Source organism: Lethenteron reissneri, chromosome 10 (assembly GCF_015708825.2).
Source record: "Lethenteron reissneri isolate LAM-NWPU_2019-01 chromosome 10, ASM1570882v1, whole genome shotgun sequence".
NCBI classification, from domain to species: Eukaryota; Metazoa; Chordata; class Hyperoartia; order Petromyzontiformes; family Petromyzontidae; genus Lethenteron; species Lethenteron reissneri.
In genome coordinates this window covers 3,794,316-3,817,269 of record NC_083788.1, presented here as the reverse complement: position 1 = coordinate 3,817,269, position 22,954 = coordinate 3,794,316, and the positions used below count along the sequence as shown (strand labels likewise).

The window sequence follows — 22,954 nt, the reverse complement described above, 5'->3', positions numbered from 1 at the left end:
ACAAACTCCGTTCATCCTCGCAGCAGCAGCAGCAGCAGCAACAGCGGCAGCAGCAGCAACAGCGGCAGCAGCAGCAGCAGCAGCAACAGTGGCAGCAGCAACAGCGGCAGCAGCAGCAGCAGCTGCAGCAGCAGCAGCAGCCGCAGCAGCAGCAGCCGCAGCAGCAGCAGCGGCGGCAGCAGCAATAGCAGCAGCAGCAGCGGCAGCAGCAGCAGCAGCTGCAGCAGCAGCAGCAGTAGCAGCAGCAGCAGTAGCAGCGGCAGCGGCAGCGGCAGCAGCCGCAGCACCAGTAGCAGTAGCAGCAGTAGCAGCGGCAGCAGCAGCAGCGGCAGCAGCAGCAGCAGCAGCAGCAGTAGCAGTAGCAGTAGCAGCAGCAACAGCAGCAGCAGCGGCAGCAGCAGCAACAGCAGCAGCAGCCGCAGCAACAGCAGCAGCAGCAGCAGCAGCAGCAGCCGCAGCACCAGCAGCAGTAGCAGCAGCAGTAGCAGCAGCGGCACCGGCAGCAGCAGCGGCAGCAGCAGCAGCAGCGGCAGCAGCAGCAGCAGCAGCCGCAGCAGTAGCAGCAGTAGCAGCAGCAGTATCGGCAGCAGCAGCAGTATCAGCAGCAGCAGCAGTAGCAGCTTTTTGCTGCGAGCCATCGAATCAAGATGGCGACCGCGTCACGTGCTTTCGGATGCGTTTCTGCGGCCGTCTGGAACGCTCTTCCTTCTGATATTAGGAATCCACTGGAATTTTGCACTTTGAAATCTAGATTAAAAAGTGGCGTCTTGAAAACTGCTTCTCATGTTTAGTTTGTTGTCCTTTCCCCGCACGTCCGATTAGCACGGCTGCCGACGTATGGTGCGAAAGAAGTTCAACGTGGTATGCAGGAGGTCGCGGGTTCGATACCGACCCTGACGCCTGTTCTCTCTCTCTCCCCCTGCGATCGTGTGGATTTTTACCTCCGATTCCTCCGGTTTTTCTCTTTCACATTTAGAATCAACATCGCCGCGCGTTTAGAGTGTTTGGCTGCTGTAAATCGCCACGCGATAAGCCACTTCCTTGAGCTACCATTTGTGGCCAGACGTGGACATTGTGGACCCCACTGGTGAGAGACGTGGACATTGTGGACCCCCCACTGGTGAGAAAGACGTGGACATTGTGGACCCCACTGGTGAGAGAGACGTGGACATTGTGGACCCCACTGGTGAGAGACGTGGACATTGTGGACCCCACTGGTGAGAGAGACGTGGACATTGTGGACCCCACTGGTGAGAGACGTGGACATTGTGGACCCCACTGGTGAGAGAAACTTGGACATTGTGGACCCCACTGATGAGAGAGACGTGGACATTGTGGACCCCACTGGTGAGAGACGTGGACATTGTGGACCCACTGGTGAGAGAGACGTGGACATTGTGGACCCACTGTTGAGAGAGACGTGGACATTGTGGACCCACTGGTGAGAGACGTGGACATTGTGGACCCCACTGGTGAGAGAGACGTGGACATTGTGGACCCCACTGGTGAGAGAAACTTGGACATTGTGGACCCCACTGATGAGAGACGTGGACATTGTGGACCCCACTGGTGAGAGAGACGTGGACATTGTGGACCCCACTGGTGAGAGAGACGTGGACATTGTGGACCCCACTGATGAGAGACGTGGACATTGTGGACCCCACTGGTGAGAGAGACGTGGACATTGTGGACCCCACTGGTGAGAGACGTGGACATTGTGGACCCCACTGATGAGAGAAACTTGGACATTGTGGACCCCACTGATGAGAGACGTGGACATTGTGGACCCCACTGGTGAGAGAGACGTGGACATTGTGGACCCACTGGTGAGAGAGATGTGGACATTGTGGACCCACTGGTGAGAGAGACGTGGACATTGTGGACCCCACTGGTGAGAGAGACGTGGACATTGTGGACCCACTGGTGAGAGAGATGTGGACATTGTGGACCCCACTGATGAGAGAGACGTGGACATTGTGGACCCCACTGGTGAGAGAGACGTGGACATTGTGGACCCCACTGGTGAGAGAGACGTGGACATTGTGGACCCACTGGTGAGAGATGTGGACATTGTGGATCCCACTGGTGAGAGAGACGTGGACATTGTGGACCCCACTGGTGAGAGAGACGTGGACATTGTGGAGCCCACTGATGAGAGAGACGTGGACATTGTGGACCCCACTGGTGAGAGAGACGTGGACATTGTGGACCCCACTGGTGAGAGAGATGTGGACATTGTGGACCCCACTGGTGAGAGAGATGTGGACATTGTGGACCCACTGGTGAGAGAGACGTGGACATTGTGGACCCACTGGTGAGAGAGACGTGGACATTGTGGACCCCACTGGTGAGAGAGACGTGGACATTGTGGACCCCACTGGTGAGAGAGACGTGGACATTGTGGACCCCACTGGTGAGAGAGATGTGGACATTGTGGACCCACTGGTGAGAGAGACGTGGACATTGTGGACCCACTGGTGAGAGAGACGTGGACATTGTGGACCCCACTGGTGAGAGAGACGTGGACATTGTGGACCCCACTGGTGAGAGAGACGTGGACATTGTGGACCCCACTGGTGAGAGAGATGTGGACATTGTGGACCCCACTGATGAGAGAGACGTGGACATTGTGGACCCACTGGTGAGAGACGTGGACATTGTGGACCCCACTGGTGAGAGAGACGTGGACATTGTGGACCCACTGGTGAGAGATGTGGACATTGTGGACCCCACTGGTGAGACAGATGTGGAGGTTGTCTGGGCATTGCGATGCTTCTGGCCGCCGCACGCGATGAAAGCTGCGGGTGACTCACGCTCGCCGGCAGGAAGTGCATGACCTTGCTTTCCTCAAATTGGCGGTCGAGTTTCTTGTCCTGGATGGGTGCACACAAGCACACACACACACGCACACAAAGACAAAGATCCCCCATATAGCCTTAACAGACTGTAGGGGCAAGTGCTGTTAGCGAGCACCTATGAAGGCCGGAACGGTACACGAGGGGGTGGGTGGCCAGCACCACGCCCGACCGCCTTTGTCTCCCCAGTGGCGATGTTTACACGCCGCACCAGGTACTCATTTGAGGCTGAGTCGACCTAGGGGAGGCCCAGGACCGGTTCAGATAATCGTCACTGGTGTTTGCCGTGAGCGGGAATCGAACCCGGGTCGCCAGGTTCGTAGCGCAGCGCGCTAACCACTACACTACCGCTCCCCATACGCACACATGCACACACACAGACGCACACACACACGCACACACGCACGCACACACGCACACACGCACAGGCGCACACATAAAAAGATCCCCCGTGTCGCCTTAATAAACTCTTGGGCCCAGTGCTGTTATCGAGTGGCGACGATGAAAACGGGCACGGCGCGCGAGGGGGCGGGATGGGCGAGCACCACGCCCCACCGCCTTTGTCTCCCCAGTGGCAAAGTTCACGCATCGCACCAGGTACTCATTTGAGGCCCCAGGACCGGTTTAGACAATCGCTATCACTGTGGTTGGAATCGGATCAGCTGGAAAGTTAATATATTCTTGGTTCTTTCGTTAAAGGTAGAAAACTAAAAAATCTAAAATTAAAAACAAAGAAGCCACAACGTTTCGATCGCGGCCTTCTTCAGGTGGAGAGAAAAAGGCCGCTTGCGTTGCGATCGAAACGTCACGGAATTTTTTTATTTTAATTTAGATTTTTTTTTATTTATATCTACGTGAATTTACCGAAAAAACCAGGAAGCTGAATTCCTGCAGTCACGAAAATTGTAAGTGTAAAGTTATTTTTTTACGGAGTGCAAAGTATAAGAAAGGTAATCAAGTCACTTTAAAAAATTAACATTTTTATTAAACTAAACTATTTTTGATCTTACTACGTAAAGCCCCACTGAGCGATTATCTTATTAAATCCTTTATATTAAGTTCGCGTGCTTGCGTGCTTGCTTGCTTAGGACCGTGCAAATCTTTCGGTCGTTTTTTAACCCACTTCCCGTGATCCAATCGAGCTGACATTTTCCACACAGACTCGTTGTGTGTGACAATTAATTTTCGTGAAATTTTTTTTCAAAAATTTTACACTGTTTAGGGAAAACAAATTAAATATTTAATTACCAATTGCTTAATACTGGCAGACAATCATCTGACCCATAGATTTCAGCCATCTCAAGCCAGAGGACGAGAGAACTCTAGCCGCCACGCATATAAAGGATTTAGAGTGAAAAACTTTGTTTTTACGGGTTTACTTGTTTTTCATATGTGACCTGGCCACATCGTGGAAATCTATAGCAGCAAAATTAATCTAAATAATCAAAATTCACACAAATATCCCCCGTGTAGCCTCAACAGACTGTAGGGGCAAGTGCTGTTAGCGAGCACCACCTATGAAGGCCGAAACGGCACACCGAGGGGGTGAGTGGGTGGCCAGCACCACACCCGGCCGCCTTTGTCTCCCCAGTGGCGATCTTTACGCATTGCACTAGGTACTCGTTTAAGGCTGAGTCAACCTATGAAAGGTTCAGGACCGGTGCGGACAAACGTTACTGGTGTTGGTCGTGAGCAGGAATCGAACTCAGGTCGCCGGGTTCGGAGCACAACGCGTGCTCACCACCTTTGCACTACCTCTGCCCAAACAAAGACAAAGGTCTATTGGAGCAAGTGTTCTTAGCTCGCACGCACGCACACACACACACACACGCACCCACACACACACGCACCCACACACACACACACCCACACACACACGCACACACACACACACGCACGCACCCACACACGCACCCACACACACACGCACCCACGCACGCACACACACATCTGTGAGCATAGGAACACATGCTCACGAAGGCACGAGTGATTGCGTATGAGCGAGTGTGTAAGGGCGAGTGACTGAGGGCGAGCGTGAGAGTCGGTGTGAACGCGAGGGTGAGCGAGCGAGGGTGAGCGAGCGAGGGCGAGCGAGCGAGTGAGCATCGTACCACGCAGTGCACGAGGATGCTGAGTGGAACCCAGCAGAGCAGGGAGAACACGAGCACGGAGCCCACGATGTTGTCCGCCAGGAACTTGCCTACACAACGACAAAGATCCCCCGTGTAGCCTTAACAGACTGTAGGGGCAAGTGCTTTTCGTGAGCCCCTACGAAGGCCGGCACGGCACACGAGGGGGTGGGTGGACAGCACCACGCCCGGCTGCCTTTGTCTCCCTAGTGGCGATGTTTACACACCGCACCAGGTACTCATTTGAGGCTGAGTCGACCTAGAGGAAGCTCGGGACCGGTTCAGATAATCGTCACTGGTGTTGGCCGTGAGCCGGAATCGAACCCGGGTCACCGGGTTCATAGCGCAGCGTAGCGCTAACCGCTACACCACCGCTCCCCACACGCACGCGCACACACACGCACGTGCAAACACACACGCACGCACACGCGCGCGCGCACACACACACACACGCACGCACATACACGCACGCACGCACATACACGCACGCACGCACACACGCACACACACGCACGCACACACACGCACGCACACACACACACGCACACACACACGCACACACACACACGCACACGCACACACACACACGCGCACACTGCCGCACTCACGGAAGCTGTTGATGTCGAGTTTGTCGATGAAGACCCAGAACCTCTCGATGGGATCCTGCACGGTCTTCTCACACTTGCCCTGCACCGCAACACCCACACCACCATCACCACCATCGCCACCACCATGGCCACAGTGATAACCACACCAACACCAATCACAGTGTTAACACCACCACCACCACCGCCACCACCACCGCCACAGTGATAACCACACCAACACCATCACAGTGTTAACCGCTCCAGCACCACCAACAGTGTTCATCACCATTACAGTGTCAGCCACACCAGCACCACCACAATGTTCATAACACCCACACCACCACAACCACCACCACCGCCACAGTGATAACCACACCAACACCATCACAATGTTCACAATACCCACACCACCACCACCACCACCCACACCACCACCACCACAGCCAAAGTGCTCTCGACATCGCCACAAACATGTCAGCAAAGCCACACAGGGAGTGTCCGGAGCGGTGTAAACATCCCCGGGGGAGACCAAGGCAGCCAGGTGCGTGTGCGTGTGTGCGTGTGTGCATGTGTGCGCGTGTGCGCGTGTGCGCGTGTGCGTGTGCGTGTGGGCGTATGTGTGCGTGTGTGCGTGTGTGCGTGTGCGGGCGTATGTGTGCGTGTGTGTGCGTGTGTGTGTGTGTGTGCGTGCGTGTGTGTGTGTGTGCGTGTGTGCATGTGCATGTGCGTGTGTGCGTGTGCGGGCGTATGTGTGCGTGTGTGTGTGTGCGTGTGTGTGTGCGAACACGCACGTTGCCATCGCAGAAGCCCACGGAGCAGGTCTTGCCCTTGCGTAGGCGCTTGCGGCCCCCGTCCTGCTCGTAGAGGACGCACGGCCCGTCACGAGTGACGCGGCAACACACGGAGCACGCCAGGTCCACCTCTACGGGGCGGCGGGAGGGGAAGGGGAGAGTATGGGGGTCACGGGACGTGGGGGGAGGAGGGGTCATGGGGGTAGGAGGGGGTAGGAGGGGGAGGAGGGGTCAAGGGGGTACGAGGGGGGGAGGGGACCCAGGCTCATGGGGACCCAGGGGCTCATGGGGACACTGTATGACAACGGTGACAAAAATGATACCGGTTGAAGGATGTAAGGATTTGCATTCATCTCATATCAACCCTTCCACTGCCGTCATCATTGTCATCATCGTCATCATCATCGTCATCGTCGTCATCATCGTCATCATCATCGTCGTCATCATCGTCATCATCATCGTCATCATCATCGTCATCATCATCGTCATCATCGTCGTCATCATGATGATGTCAATTACATTGCCGACGACGATCGTGATGACGTCATTATCTAGTGACGTCATCTCTGATTATGTTGCCATCGATAATTATCGTGACGTCATCGATGATAATGATGATAACACTGATGATCACAAAGACGATGATGATGACAATGACCAATGATGATGATGATAGCACTGCTGATGATGCTGATGATAACACTTTAAAAAATTACATTGACATCAATGATGATAATATTGAAACTGCCATCGATGACGATGCTACTGACATTGTCATCGATGATGATGATCAACGATGATGCTATTGACAGTCATCAATGATGATGATAATGACAAATGATGATATTGGCATCGACGACGACTGATCATTACGATGACGACGATGATGAAGACGATGATAATGACGATGACGACGATGATGACGACGATGATGATGACGACGATGATGATGACGATGACGATGATGACGACGACGACGATGACGATGACGATGATGATGACGATGATGACGACGATGACGATGACGATGATGACGACGATGACGACGACGATGACGACGATGACGACGATGACGACGATGACGATGGTGACGATGATGATGATGATGACGATGATGACGATGATGACGATGATGATGATGATGACGATGATGATGACGATGACGATGACGACGACGATGATGACGATGATGACGATGATGACGATGATGACGACGACGATGACGATGATGACGACGACGATGACGATGACGATGATGACGATGATGACGACGATGATGATGACGATGATGATGACGACGATGACGACGACGACGATGACGACGACACCGCCACCACCGACGCCGCCGCCAAGCGCCGCGCCTGCCCCACCCTTGCAGGCGCAGGACTGCAGGCCCACGGTCTCGCAGAACGGCTTGCAGTGGCCCCCGTCGCACTTGCCCGCGTCCACGCACGTCGAGTTGTCGTCGGCGGGACCCGCCGGGGGGCACTCGCTGCTCACGCCTGCACACCACGCAGACACGGAGACGACCCCCCCCCACTCTCACGTGAACACTCGCTGCTCACGCCTGCACACCACGCAGACACAGAGACGACCCCCCCCCACTCTCACGTGAACACTCGCTGCTCACGCCTGCACACCACGCAGACACAGAGACGACCCCCCCCCACTCTCACGTGAACACTCGCTGCTCACGCCTGCACACCACGCAGACACAGAGACGACCCCCCCCCACTCTCACGTGAACACTCGCTACTCACGACACAGAGACGACCCCCCCCCTCTCTCACGTGAACACTCGCTACTCACGACACAGAGACGACCCCCCCCCTCTCACGTGAACACTCGCTGCTCACGACACAGAAGACGCCCCCCCCCCCTCACGTGAACACTCGCTGCTCACGACACAGAGACGACCCCCCCCCCTCTCACGTGAACACTCGCTGCTCACCACACAGAAACGAACCCCCCCCTCTCACGTGAACACTCGCTGCTCACGACACAGAGACGATCCCCCCCCCCTCTCACGTGAACACTCGCTGCACACGACACAGAGACGCCCCCCCCTCTCACGTGAACACTCGCTGCGCACGACACAGAGACGACCCCCCCTCTCACGTGAACACTCGCTGCTCACGACACAGAGACGACCCCCCCCCCTCTCACGTGAACACTCGCTGCTCAATACACAGAGACGACCCCCCCCCTCTCACGTGAACACTCGCTGCTCACGACACAGAGACGATCCCCCCCCCCCTCTCACGTGAACACTCGCTGCTCACGACACAGAGACGACCCCCCCCCCCTCTCACGTGAACACTCGCTGCTCACGACACAGAGACGATCCCCCCCCCCTCTCACATGAACACTCGCTGCTCACTACACAGAGACGACCCCCCCCCCCCCCTCTCATGTGAACACTCGCTGCTCACGACACAGAGACGATCCCCCCACCCTCTCACGTGAACACTCGCTGCTCACGACACAGAGACGACCCCCCCCCCCTCTCACGTGAACACTCGCTGCGCACGACACAGAGACGACCCCCCCCCTCACGTGAACACTCGCTGCTCACGACACAGAGACGACCCCCCCCCCTCACGTGAACACTCGCTGCGCACGACACAGAGACGACCCCCCCCCCTCACGTGAACACTCGCTGCTCACGACACAGAGACGATCCCCCCCCCTCACGTGAACACTCGCTGCTCACGACACAGAGACGATCCCCCCCCCTTCTCACGTGAACACTCGCTGCTCACGACACAGAGACGACCCCCCCCCCCCTCACGTGAACACTCGCTGCTCACGACACGGAGACGATCCCCCCCCCTTCTCACGTGAACACTCGCTGCGCACGACACAGAGACGATTCCCCCCCCTCTCACGTGAACACTCGCTGCTCACGACACAGAGACGACCCCCCCCCCTCTCACATGAACACTCGCTGCTCACGACACAGAGACGACCCCCCCCCCTCACGTGAACACTCGCTGCTCACGACACAGAGACGACCCCCCCCCCCTCACGTGAACACTCGCTGCTCACGACACAGAGACGATTCCCCCCCCTCTCACATGAACACTCGCTGCTCACGACACAGAGACGACCCCCCCCCCTCACGTGAACACTCGCTGCTCACGACACAGAGACGACCCCCCCCCCCTCACGTGAACACTCGCTGCTCACGACAGAGAGACGACCCCCCCCCTCTTACGTGAACACTCGCTGCTCACGACACAGAGACGACCCCCCCCTCTCACGCGTGAGCCACAGCATAATTGGCGAGCCGTGGATTGCTGTGGCGGCGGGTCCGGTGACCTATCAGAATCAACATTCTAGATTTGAAGCTTTCGTGACTGCAAGGATTCATACCTCTTGGGTTTTTTCGGTAAAGTCACGTAGGTAAAAACATTTAAAATTAATCAAAGTAATAATAGAAACAAAATAAAATAATAAATCACGACGTTTCGGAGGCAACACAGTCACGAAAGCTTCAAATCTAGAATGAATACCCTCAACGGGGAGGAATTCCACCTATCTGTTAGAGTTTTTAACAGACAACGAGACAAGAAGTCACAGCTTCTTCTTGGTTCTTTCGGTAAAGTCACGTTTCAGACTGTCTTTCCGACAGACCTGGTCTTCACCTGAAGACGGCTGCTTGCGTTGTGGCCGAAACGTCGTGAGAATTATTTTATTATGTCTTATTATTTTATTACTTCCCTTCTACGTGACTTTACCGAAATAACAAAGAAGATGAATCCCTGCAGTCACGAAAGCTTTAAATCAAAAAGTCACAGCTTCTCGAGACGCTGGCCTTCCTCAAGAGATGCCGCGATAACAAGATACATCTAGCTGTGACGGTCCCAGCATCAACATCTTTATTTAGACTCGAGGGCTCCAATAAACTCTGAAGCTCAGGAGGTCGTGGGTTCAATCCCGACCCTGACGCCTGCTGCTGTATATTTGGAGTTTGCGTGTCTCTCTCTCTCATCATCATCATCATCACGGTGGCTAGGAGATGTTAACTACCTCGCCTGGTGCGCAGGAGGTCGTGGGTTCGATCCCGACCCTGACGCCTGCTGCTGTATATTTGGAGTTTGTGTGTCTCTCTCTCACCATCATCACGGTGGCTAGGAGATGTTATCTCCCTCGCCTGCTAAGCAGGAGGTCGTGGGTTCAATCCCGACCCTGACGCCTGCTGCTGTATATTTGGAGCTTGCCTCTCTCACCGTGGTTTGTGTTTTTCCCTCTACACATTTAGAATCATAATGCGTATAGATACATTTGGCTGCTGTACATTTCCACGTGATAAGCCACTTCGTAGAGCTACCCCATTTGTGTGGTGTGTGTGTGCGGTGGTTGCGGTGCTGTGTGTGTGTGGTGCTGTGTGTGTGTGCTGTGTGTGTGTGTGGTGCTGTGTGTGTGTGTACTGTGTGTGTGTGGTGCTGTGTGTGTGTGTGTGCTGTGTGGTTCTGTGTGTGCTGTGTGCTGTGTGTGTGTGTGGTGCTGTGTGTGTGGTCCTGTGTGTGCTGTGTGTGTGTGCTGTGTGGTGCTGTGTGTGCTGTGTGCTGTGTGTGTGTGTGGTGCTGTGTGTGTGGTGCTGTTTGTGCTGTGTGTGTGCTGTGTGTGTGTGTGGTGCTGTGTGCGTGTGTGCTGTGTGTGTGTGTGTGGTGCTGTGTGTGCGGTGCTGTGTGTGTGCTGTGTGTGTGTGTGTTGCTGTGTGTGTGTGTGGTGCTGTGTGTGCTGTGTGTGTGGTGCTGTGTGTGTGTGTGGTGCTGTGTGTGTGCTGTGTGTGTGTGTGTGGTGCTGTGTGTGTGGTGCTGTGTGTGCTGTGTGTGTGGTGCTGTGTGTGTGTGTGTGGTGCTGTGTGTGTGCTGTGTGTGTGTGTGTGTGGTGCTGTGTGTGTGGTGCTGTGTGTGCTGTGTGTGTGTGTGCTGTGTGTGTGCTGTGTGTGTGTGTGGGGCTGTGTGTGTGGTGTTGTGTGTGTGGTGCTGTGTGTGCTGTGTGTGTGGTGCTGTGTGTGCTGTGTGTGTGGTGCTGTGTGTTGCTGTGTGTGCTGTGTGTGTGTGCTGTGTGTGTGCTGTGTGTGCTGTGTGTGCTGAGTGTGCTGTGTGTGTTGCTGTGTGTGCTGTGTGTGTGTGCTGTGTGTGTGCTGTGTGTGTGTGCTGTGTGTGTGCTGTGTGTGTGCTGTGTGTGTGCTGTGTGTGCTGTGTGTGTGGTGCTGTGTGTGTGGTGCTGTGTGTGTGTGTGTGGTGTGTGTGTGTGGTGCTGTCTGTGTGTGCGTGTGTGTGTGCGGTGTGTGTGCTGTGTGTGTGTGCTGTGTGTGCTGTGTGTGTGGTGCTGTGTGTTTGGTGCTGTGTGTGCTGTGTGTGCGTGGTGCTGTGTGTGTGTGCTGTGTGTGTGGTGCTGTGTGTGTGGTGTGTGTGTGTGTGGTGTGTGTGTGCTGAGTGTGCTGTGTGTGTTGCTGTGTGTGCTGTGTGTGTGTGCTGTGTGTGTGCTGTGTGTGTGTGCTGTGTGTGTGCTGTGTGTGTGCTGTGTGTGTGCTGTGTGTGTGGTGCTGTGTGTGTGGTGCTGTGTGTGTGTGTGTGGTGTGTGTGTGTGGTGCTGTCTGTGTGTGCGTGTGTGTGTGCGGTGTGTGTGCTGTGTGTGTGTGCTGTGTGTGCTGTGTGTGTGGTGCTGTGTGTTTGGTGCTGTGTGTGCTGTGTGTGCGTGGTGCTGTGTGTGTGTGCTGTGTGTGTGGTGCGGTGTGTGTGTGGTGTGTGTGTGTGTGGTGTGTGTGTGTGTGGTGCTGTGTGTGTGTGGTGCTGTGTGTGCGGTGTGTGTGTGTGGTGTGTGTGTGTGGTGTGGTGTGTGTGTGTGTGTGGTGCTGTGTGTGGTGTGTGCGTGGTGCTGTGTGTGTGGTGCTGTGTGTGTGTGCTGCGTGTGTGGTGCTGTGTGTGTGGTGTGTGTGGTGCTGTGTGTGTGGTGCTGTATGTGTTGCTGTGTGTGCTGTGTGTGTGCTGTGTGTGTGCTGTGTGTGTGCTGTGTGTGTGGTGCTGTGTGTGTGGTGCTGTGTGTGTGGTGCTGTGTGTGTGGTGTGTGTGTGTGTGTGTGGTGCTGTGTGTGTGTGCGTGTGTGTGTGCGGTGTGTGTGTGTGCTGTGTGTGTGTGTGCGTGCGGTGCTGTGTGTGTGGTGCTGTGTGTGTGGTGTTGTGTGTGTGGTGCTGTGTGTGTGGTGCTGTGTGTGTGGTGTGTGTGTGTGGTGTGTGTGTGTGTGGTGCTGTGTGTGTGTGGTGCTGTGTGTGCGGTGTGTGTGTGTGGTGTGTGTGTGTGGTGTGGTGTGTGTGTGTGTGTGTGTGGTGCTGTGTGTGGTGTGTGTGTGGTGCTGTGTGTGTGGTGCTGTGTGTGTGTGCTGCGTGTGTGGTGCTGTGTGTGTGGTGTGTGTGGTGCTGTGTGTGTGGTGTGTGTGTGTGTGGTGCTGTGTGTGCTGCTGTGTGTGCTGTGTGCTGTGTGTGTGTGGTGCTGTGTGTGCTGTGTGTGTGTGTGCTGTATGCTGTGTGTGCGGTGCTTGCGGTGCTATGTGTGCGGTGCGGTGCTGTGTGCTGTGTGTGTGTGTGCTGTGTGTGTGTGTGCTGTGTGTGTGTGCTGTGTGTGTGTGTGCTGTGTGTGTGTGCTGTGTGTGTGTGCTGTGTGTGCGGTGCGGTGCAGTGTGTGCGGTGCTGTGTGTGTGTGCTGCGGTGCGGTGCTGTGTGTGCTGTGTGTGTGCTGTGTGTGTGTGTGTGTGCTGTGTGTGTGTGTGGTGCTGTGTGTGCTGTGTGTGTGTGTGTGTGGTGCTGTGTGTGTGTGCAGTGTGTGCGGTGCTTGCGGTGCAGTGTGTGCGGTGTGCTGTGTGTGCTGTGTGTGTGTGGTGCTGTGTGTGTGGTGCTGTGTGTGCTGTGTGTGTGTGTGTGGTGCTGTGTGTGCTGTGTGTGTGTGTGTGTGGTGCTGTGTGTGTGTGCAGTGTGTGCGGTGCTTGCGGTGCAGTGTGTGCGGTGCGGTGCAGTGTGTACGGTACGGTGTGGTGCTGTATGCTGTGTGTGCTGTGTGCTGTGTGTGCGGTGCAGTGTGTACGGTACGGTGCGGTGCGTACCTGTGCAGTAGGAGGCGCTGCGGCAGATGGAGGGGATGGGCTCCTGGCACAGCTTTCCCGCTTGCTCGTACGAGCAGTTCCGACAGCACGGGGAGTTACGGTCACTGAGCACGGACGGGGGGGGGGGGGGGGGGGCGCGTCACGAATCGCGGGGATGCACAAAGAGAGATGCGTGAGTGAGTGAACGCGTGAGTGAGTGAGTGCGCGAGTGAGTGAACGCGTGAGTAAGTGAGTGAGTGCGTGAGTGAGTGAGCGTGTGAGTGAGTGAGTGAGCGAGTGAGTGAATGTATGAGTGAGCGTGTGAGTGCGTGAGTGAGTGAGCGCGTGAGTGAGTGAGTGAGTGAGTGAGCGAGTGTGTGCGCGAGTGAGTGAGTGAGTGTGTGAGTGAGTGAGTGTGTGCGCGAGTGAGTGAGTGTGTGAGTGAGTGAGTGAGTGTGAGTTTGTAAGCGAGTGGGTGAGTGTGTGAGTGAGTGTGTGAGCGGGTGAGCGAGTGAGTGAGTGAGTGAGTGAACGCGTGAGTGAGTGAGCGCGTGACTGAGTGAGTGGGCGAGTGAGTGAGTGAGTAAGTGAGTGAGTGCGTGAGTAAGTGAGCGTGTGAGTGAGTGAGTGCGCGAGTGAGTGAATGTATGAGTGAGCGTGTGAGTGCGTGAGTGAGTGAGCGCGTGAGTGAGCGAGTGCGCGAGTGAGCGAGTGTGTGCGCAAGTGAGTGAGTGAGTGTGTGAGTGAGTGAGTGTGTGCGCGAGTGAGTGAGTGTGTGAGTGAGTGAGTGTGTGAGTTTGTAAGCGAGTGGGTGAGTGTGTGAGTGAGTGTGTGAGCGAGCGAGCGAGTGAGTGAGTGAGTGAGTGAGTGAGTGAGTGAGTGAGCGAGTGAGCGAGTGAGCGAGTGAGCGAGTGAGCGAGTGAGCGAGTGAGCGAGAGAGTGAGCGGGTGAGTAAGCGCCTGAGTGCGCGAGTGAGTGAGCGGGTGAGTGAGTGTGCGAGTGTGTGCGAGAGTGAGCAAGTGAGTGAGAGAGTGAGCGGGTGAGCGGGTGAGTGGGTGACCAAGCGCCTGAGTGCGCGAGTGAGTGAGCGGGTGAGTGAGTGTGCGAGAGTAAGCGAGTGAGTGAGAGAGTGAGCGGGTGAGTGAGTGAGTGAGCGAGTGAGCGAGTGAGAGAGTGAGCGGGTGAGTGAGTGAGCGGGTGAGTGTGTGAGTGAGTGAGTGCGTAAGTGTGCGAGTGAGTGAGTGTGCGAGTGAGTGAGTGAGTGAGCGAGCGAGCGAGCGAGCGAGTGAGTGATTGAGTGAGTGACCGAGCGGGTGAGCGAGTGAGTGAGCGAGCGGGTGAGCAAGTGTGCGAGTGTGTGCGCGAGTGAGCGAGCGAGCGAGTGAGTGATTGAGTGAGTGAGCGAGCGAGCGAGCGGGTGCGCGGGTGAGCAAGCACGGTGCGCTACCTGCACAACTTCCCCGGGCGCAGCTTGCAGGTGTCGGTGCAGCAGGCGTCGTTGTGTGCGAACGCGGGTCCCGCGTCGCACTGCTCACCCTCCTCGACGCGCGAGTTGCCGCACAGCTTCACCGTGCGCGGCAAGAAGCAGCGCGCCGACTTTGCCTCCAGCGTCTTGTAGATGGCGCGCTTGCTGCAGTTGGAGAACATCTGCAGGCGCAGCGGCAGCAGGAGCGGCAGTATCAGCATCAACAGTAGCAGCAGCAGCGGCAGCAGCAGCAGTATTAGTAGCAGCAGCAACAGCAGCAGTCGCAACATCAGCAGCAGCAGTAGCAGCAGCAGCAGTAGCAGCAGCATTATCAGTCGTAGCAGAATCATCAGTAGCAGCAGCAGCAGCAGCATCGGCATCAGCAGGAGCAGCAGTATTAGTAGCAGCAGCAACAACAGCAGCAGCAGTAGCCGCAACATCATAACCATGAGCAGCAGGGCAGCGTTGAAGCAGCAGGCTGCTGCGTCTGCAGCCCCGGCCAGCTCTGCAGGGCCGTTGTGTTCATCGCGGCTCAGTCTGAGCACGCTCGGCCTACCGCCGCACGCCGGCAGACTGACCGTGATAGAATGGTGGGGGGAGGGGGGGGAGTTCAACGTGGTGGGATGGGAAACATGGCAGTGGCGATGGTGGTAGTGGTGACGGTGGTGATGGTGATGATTGTGGTGATGATGGCGATGACGGTGGTGATGACGGTGGTGATGGTGATGATTATGGTGACGGTGACGATGGTGGTGACGGTGGTGATGGTGATGATTATGGTGACGATGGCGGTGATGGTGATGACGATGGTGATGATTATGGTGACGATGGTGGTGACGGTGGTGATGGTGATGATTATGGTGACGATGGCGATGATGGTGGTGGTGGTGACGGTGGTGATGGTGATGATTATGGTGACGATGGTGGTGATGATGATGACGGTGGTGGTGGTGACGGTGGTGATGGTGATGATTATGGTGACGATGGCGATGGTGGTGGTGATGACGGTGGTGATGGTGATGATTGTGGTGACGATGGTGGTGGTGGTGATGACAGTGGTGGTGGTGACGGTGGTGATGGTGATGATTGTGGTGACGGTGACGATGACGGTGGTGGTGATGATGGTGGTGATGGTGATGATTATGGTGACGGTGACGATGGTGGTGGTGGTGGTGGTGGTGATGATGGTGGTGATGGTGATGATTATGGTGACGATGGTGGTGGTGGTGGTGGTGACGGTGGTGATGGTGATGATTGTGGTGACGGTGACGATGGTAGTGGTGGTGGTGACGGTGGTGAGGGTGATGATTGTGGTGACGATGACGATGACGGTGGTGGTGGTGACGGTGGTGATGGTGATGATTATGGTGACGATGGCGATGATGGTGGTGGTGATGACGGTGGTGATGGTGATGATTATGGTGACGATGGCGATGACGGTGGTGGTGGTGACGGTGGTGATGGTGATGATTATGGTGACGATGGCGATGACGGTGGTGGTGGTGACGGTGGTGATGGTGATGATTATGGTGACGGTGGCGATGACGGTGGTGGTGATGATGGTGGTGATGGTGATGATTATGGTGACGATGGTGGTGACGGTGGTGGTGGTGACGGTGGTGATGGTGATGATTATGGTGATGATGACGATGACGGTGGGGTGGTGACGGTGGCGATGGTGATGATTATGGCGACGATGGCGATGGCGGTGGTGGTGACGGTGGTGATGGTGATGATTGTGGTGACGATGGCGATGGCGGTGGTGGTGACGGTGGTGATGGTGATGATTGTGGTGACGATGGCGATGACGGTGGTGGTGTTGACGGTGGTGACGACGACGATTATGATGACGGTGGCGACGATAGTCATGGCGATGATGGGGGGGGGGGGGGGGGGCAAGGCCGGGGGGGGGGGGTCCAGGCCAACAGCACCTTGTTGTTCTCGTGGTCGCCGCTCACGGCGTAGGGATACATGACGAACTTCCCTCCGGCTTCGTCCGGGGCAGAGCACTCGGCGCTGTCGGGGTCGTGCTCCGCCCCAAAGTTGTGCCCAAACTCGTGGGTGGTCACCAAGTCTGCCTCCTGACAACAACAACAAAAAATTTTCGATTTAAAGACTAACACTGCCCATAGACTCAACACTACCCATAGACTCAACACTGCCCATAGACTCAACACTGCCCATAGACTCAACACTGCCCATAGACTCAACACTACCCATAGACTCAACACTACCCATAGACTCAACACTGCCCATAGACTCAACACTACCCATAGACTCAACACTACCCATAGACTCAACACTGCCCATAGACTCAACACTACCCATAGACTCAACACTGCCCATAGACTCAACACTGCCCATAGACTCAACACTGCCCATAGACTCAACACTACCCATAGACTCAACACTGCCCATAGACTCAACACTGCCCATAGACTCAACACTACCCATAGACTCAACACTGCCCATAGACTCAACACTGCCCATAGACTCAACACTGCCCATAGACTCAACACTGCCCATAGACTCAACACTGCCCATAGACTCAACACTACCCATAGACTCAACACTACCCATAGACTCAACACTGCCCATAGACTCAACACTGCCCAATAGACTCAACACTGCCCATAGACTCAACACTGCCCATAGACTCAACACTGCCCATAGACTCAACACTGCCCATAGACTCAACACTGCCCATAGACTCAACACTGCCCATAGACTCAACACTGCCCCATAGACTCAACACTGCCCATAGACTCAACACTGCCCATAGACTCAACACTGCCCATAGACTCAACACTGCCCATAGACTCAACACTGCCCATAGACTCAACACTACCCATACACTCAACACTGCCCATAGACTCAACACTGCCCATAGACTCAACACTACCCATAGACTCAACACTACCCATAGACTCAACACTACCCATAGATCCAACACTACCCATAGACTCAACACTACCCATAGACTCAACACTGACCCATAGACTCAACACTGCCCATAGACTCAACACATGCCCATAGACTCAACACTACCCATACACTCAACACTGCTAGACTCACACTACCTGACTCAACACTGCCCATAGACTCAACACTGCCCATAGACTCAACACTACCCATAGACTCAACACTACCCATAGACTCAACACTACCCATAGACTCAACACTACCCATAGACTCAACACTACCCATAGACTCAACACTACCCATAGACTCACACTACCCATAACTCACACTGCCCATAGACTCAACACTGCCCATAGACTCAACACTGCCCATAGACTCAACACTGCCCATAGACTCAACACTACCCATAGACTCAACACTGCCCATAGACTCAACACTGCCCTAGACTCACACTACCCATAGACTCAACACTGCCCATAGACTCAACACTGCCCATAGACTCAACACTGCCCATAGACTCAACACTACCCATAGACTCACACTGCCCATAACTCACACTGCCCATAGACTCAACACTGCCCTAGACTCAACACTACCCATAGACTCAACACTGCCCATAGACTCAACACTGCCCATAGACTCAACACTGCCCATAGACTCAACACTACCCATAACTCACACTGCCCATAGACTCACACTGCCCATAGACTCAACACTGCCCATAGACTCAACACTGCCCATAGACTCAACACTGCCCATAAAACCACCTGCCCATAGACTCACACTGCCCATAGACTACACTGCCCATAGACTCAACACTGCCCATAGACTCAACACTGCCCATAGACTCAACACTGCCCATAGACTCAACACTGCCCATAGACTCAACACTGCCCATAGACTCAACACTACCCATAGACTCAACACTGCCCATAGACTCAACACTGCCCATAGACTCAACACTGCCCATAGACTCAACACTGCCCATAGACTCAACACTGCCCATAACTCAACACTGCCCATAGACTCAACACTGCCCATAGACTCAACACTGCCCATAGACTCAACACTGCCCATAGACTCCACTGCCCATAGACTCAACACTGCCCATAGACTCAACACTGCCCATAGACTCAACACTGCCCATAGACTCAACACTGCCCATAGACTCAACACTGCCCATAGACTCAACACTGCCCATAACTCAACACTGCCCATAGACTCACACTACCCATACTCAACACTGCCCATAGACTAACACTGCCCATAGACTCAACACTGCCCATAGACTCAACACTGCCCATAGACTCAACACTGCCCATAGACTCAACACTGCCCATAGACTCAACACTACCCATAGACTCAACACTACCCATACACTCAACACTGCCCATAGACTAACACTGCCCATAGACTAACACTACCCATAGACTCAACACTACCCATAGACTCAACACTGCCCATAGACTAATACTGCCCATAGACTCAACACTACCCATAGACTCAACACTACCCATAGGCTCAACACTCCCATAGACTAACACTACCCATAGACTAACACTGCCCATAGACTAACACTGCCCATAGACTCAACACTACCCATAGACTCAACACTACCCATAGGCTCAACACTACCCATAGACTCAACACTGCCCATAGACTCAACACTGCCCATAGACTAACACTGCCCATAGACTAACACTGCCCATAGACTCAACACACGCACATGCACGCACGCACGCACGCGCACACGCACGCACACACGCACACACACACACGCATGCAGACACACGCACACACACACGCACGCACGCAGACACACGCACACACACACGCACGTATGCACACACGCACGCATGCAGACACACACACACGCACATGCGTGTGTGCACACCTTGGTGAGGATGGTCTTCCCATAGTTCATGGTGCTGGTGAGCCCGGTGTTGAGGAAGATGTATTTTTTGGCTTGTTCGTTAAAGTAGCCTACACAAGCACGCGCACGCAACATACACGTCACAACACCACACACATCGTCACAGCGCACGCATGCTGTCAGGGCAAGTGCCGCTAGCGCGCCTATGAAGGCTGGCACGGCACACGAGGGGTAGGTGGGTGGCCAACACCACGCCCGGCCGCCTTTGTCTCCCCAGTGGCGATGTTCACACATCGCACCAGGTTACTCATTTGAGGCCGAGTCGACCTAGGGGAGGTGCGGGACCGGTTCAGGTAATCGTCACCGGTGTTGGCCGTGAGCGGGAATCGAACCCGGCTCGCGGGGTTCGTAGCACAGCGTAGCGCTAACCGCTGCACCACCGCTCACACACAACAACAACAACAACCGCCATTCGCCACTAAGTGGCGGTGACGTCACCACGACGCTTGTGCCAGGCTCACATACATACGCACGCACACGCACGCACACGCACGCACACGCACGCACGCGCACACACGCACACACACGCACACACACGCACACACACGCACACCAGCTTTGTGTGTGTGTGCGCCCACCACTCACTGGGCGTGCAGATGCCCCCCACGGCGCTGGTCTTGGGCGAGCCCACGTAGGCGAGGCCCAGCGTGCCCTGGCTGAAGTCCTGGTACGTGAAGAGGTGCGCCAGGCACACGTTGCGAGCGCTCTCCGACACGTCGATGCTGAATTGCTGCTCTCACGTGAAAACGCATGCACGCACACACACACGCACGCACGCACACACACGCACACGCACGTGTACACAAGGGGCAAGTGCTGTTAGTGGAGCAGCACCTACGAAGGCCGGCACAGCACACGAGGAGTTGGGTGGCCAGCAGCACCACGCCCGACCGCATTGGCGATGTTTACACACCGCACCAGGTAATCATTTGAGGCCGAGTCGACCTAGGGGAGGCTCAGGGACCGTTTCAGATAATCGTCACCGTTGTTGGCCGTGAGCGGGAATCTAACCCGGTCCGCCAGCTTTGTAGTGCAGCGTGCTGACCGCTGCACTACCGCACGCACACACGCACACACACACACACACGCGCACACACGCACACACGCACACACACACACGCACACACGCACACACGCACGCCTTCCCTATGTACCCCCCCACCCCCCACCCCCCTTCGGAGTGGGCAGGTAGGAACTTGGTTGGACAGCGCATTCGTGCACAGACAGACAGACAAATAATCCCTGGTGGGCAGTGTGGAAGCTGTTGTTCCTACCTGTATAAGTGTCGTGTATAGTGTCGTGTGTAGGTTAAACGTTGAGTTTTATAAGGGCACCACGGGGTGACCAGCCCCACCCCACCCACCCCCCAGCACCAGGCCCCCCCCACCTCCAGCAGGGCCTTGACATTCCACGCGGCGGCGCCCGGCGGGCTCGTGCCGTTCATGTTGTAGTGGCGCTTGCCGCTGCTGCCGGAGCTCACGGCCGTCGGCCTCTGGTGGACGATGATCTACGCACCACGCGGGGACCACGCGGGGACCACGCGGAGAGACCATGGAAACGCGTAAGGAGAGACACGCGGAGATGTGGGGACTCGTGCAGGGACAAGGGGAGAAGTGGTCAGATGCGGAGAGACACGGGGAGACACGGGGAGACACGGGGAGACACGGGGAGACACGGGGAGACGTGGGGAGACACGGGAAGGCGTGAGGAGACACGGGGAGACACGGGGAGACGTGGGGAGACGTGGTGAGACCCGGGGAAACACGGGGAGACACGGGGAGACGTGGGGAGACACAGGGAGACACGGGGAGATGTGGGGAGACACGGGGAGACACGGGGAGACGTGTGGAGACACGGGGAGACACGGGGAGACGTGGTGAGACACGGGGAGACACGGGGAGACACGGGGAGACGTGTGGAGACACGGGGAGACATGGGTCCTCACGTGGCGATGCGGGAAGGCACGTGAGGGGAAAGACGCAGAGACACAGGGGAGACGTGGGGACATACGAGGAGACAAGGGCATGTCTACTTTCGTGGTTGATGTGGGTGGTAATGTAGTAGTTCTTGTGGTAGTTGTTGTGGTCGTGGTTGATGTGGTCGTTGTGGTGGTGGATAGCCCACCTGATCGATCTGTAGTCCGTAGCCCCGGTAGTTGTTGTGGTCGTGGTTGTTGTGGTTGTTGTGGTGGTGGATAGCCCACCTGATCGATCTGTAGTCCGTAGCCCAGGTAGTTGTTGTGGTCGTGGTTGTTGTGGTCGTTGTGGTGGTGGATAGCCCACCTGATCGATCTGTAGTCCGTAGCCCCGGTAGTTGTTGTGGTCGTGGTTGTTGTGGTTGTTGTGGTGGTGGATAGCCCACCTGATCGATCTGTAGTCCGTAGCCCCGGTAGTTGTTGTGGTCGTGGTTGTTGTGGTCGTTGTGGTGGTGGATAGCCCACCTGATCGATCTGTAGTCCGTAGCCCCGGTAGTTGTTGTGGTCGTGGTTGTTGTGGTTGTTGTGGTGGTGGATAGCCCACCTGATCGATCTGTAGTCCGTAGCCCCGGTAGTTGTTGTGGTCGTGGTTGTTGTGGTTGTTGTGGTGGTGGATAGCCCACCTGATCGATCTGTAGTCCGTAGCCCCGGTAGTTGTTGTGGTCGTGGTTGTTGTGGTTGTTGTGGTGGTGGATAGCCCACCTGATCGATCTGTAGTCCGTAGCCCCGGTAGTTGTTGTGGTCGTGGTTGTTGTGGTTGTTGTGGTGGTGGATAGCCCACCTGATCGATCTGTAGTCCGTAGCCCCGGTAGTTGTTGTGGTCGTGGTTGTTGTGGTTGTTGTGGTGGTGGATAGCCCACCTGATCGATCTGTAGTCCGTAGCCCCGGTAGTTGTTGTGGTCGTGGTTGTTGTGGTTGTTGTGGTGGTGGATAGCCCACCTGATCGATCTGTAGTCCGTAGCCCCGGTAGTTGTTGTGGTCGTGGTTGTTGTGGTTGTTGTGGTGGTGGATAGCCCACCTGATCGATCTGTAGTCCGTAGCCCCGGTAGTTGTTGTGGTCGTGGTTGTTGTGGTTGTTGTGGTGGTGGATAGCCCACCTGATCGATCTGTAGTCCATAGCCCCGGTAGTTGTTGTGGTCGTGGTTGTTGTGGTTGTTGTGGTGGTGGATAGCCCACTTGATCGATCTGTAGTCCATAGCCCCGGTAGT

General features: G+C 55.7%; 1 protein-coding gene across 1 annotated transcript in view; it reads right to left on the bottom strand.

The window, feature by feature from the left end:
- The window catches only part of LOC133340851 (disintegrin and metalloproteinase domain-containing protein 17-like), a 28,291-nt gene extending 6,364 nt beyond the window's left edge, over nucleotides 1–21,927 (bottom strand). The window contains exons 1-12 of the mRNA XM_061549287.1: nucleotides 21,896–21,927; nucleotides 21,159–21,278; nucleotides 20,357–20,501; nucleotides 19,733–19,821; nucleotides 16,848–16,997; nucleotides 14,899–15,098; nucleotides 13,473–13,576; nucleotides 7,733–7,864; nucleotides 6,363–6,493; nucleotides 5,593–5,671; nucleotides 4,967–5,055; nucleotides 2,814–2,873 (exon numbers count right to left, since the gene is read on the bottom strand). Coding sequence (XP_061405271.1) covers nucleotides 2,814–2,873; nucleotides 4,967–5,055; nucleotides 5,593–5,671; nucleotides 6,363–6,493; nucleotides 7,733–7,864; nucleotides 13,473–13,576; nucleotides 14,899–15,098; nucleotides 16,848–16,997; nucleotides 19,733–19,821; nucleotides 20,357–20,501; nucleotides 21,159–21,215 — 1,236 coding nt within the window. The 5' untranslated portion in view covers nucleotides 21,216–21,278; nucleotides 21,896–21,927. The remainder of the gene's footprint in view (nucleotides 1–2,813; nucleotides 2,874–4,966; nucleotides 5,056–5,592; nucleotides 5,672–6,362; nucleotides 6,494–7,732; nucleotides 7,865–13,472; nucleotides 13,577–14,898; nucleotides 15,099–16,847; nucleotides 16,998–19,732; nucleotides 19,822–20,356; nucleotides 20,502–21,158; nucleotides 21,279–21,895) is intronic.
- Between the last annotated feature and the right edge of the window lie 1,027 nt (nucleotides 21,928–22,954).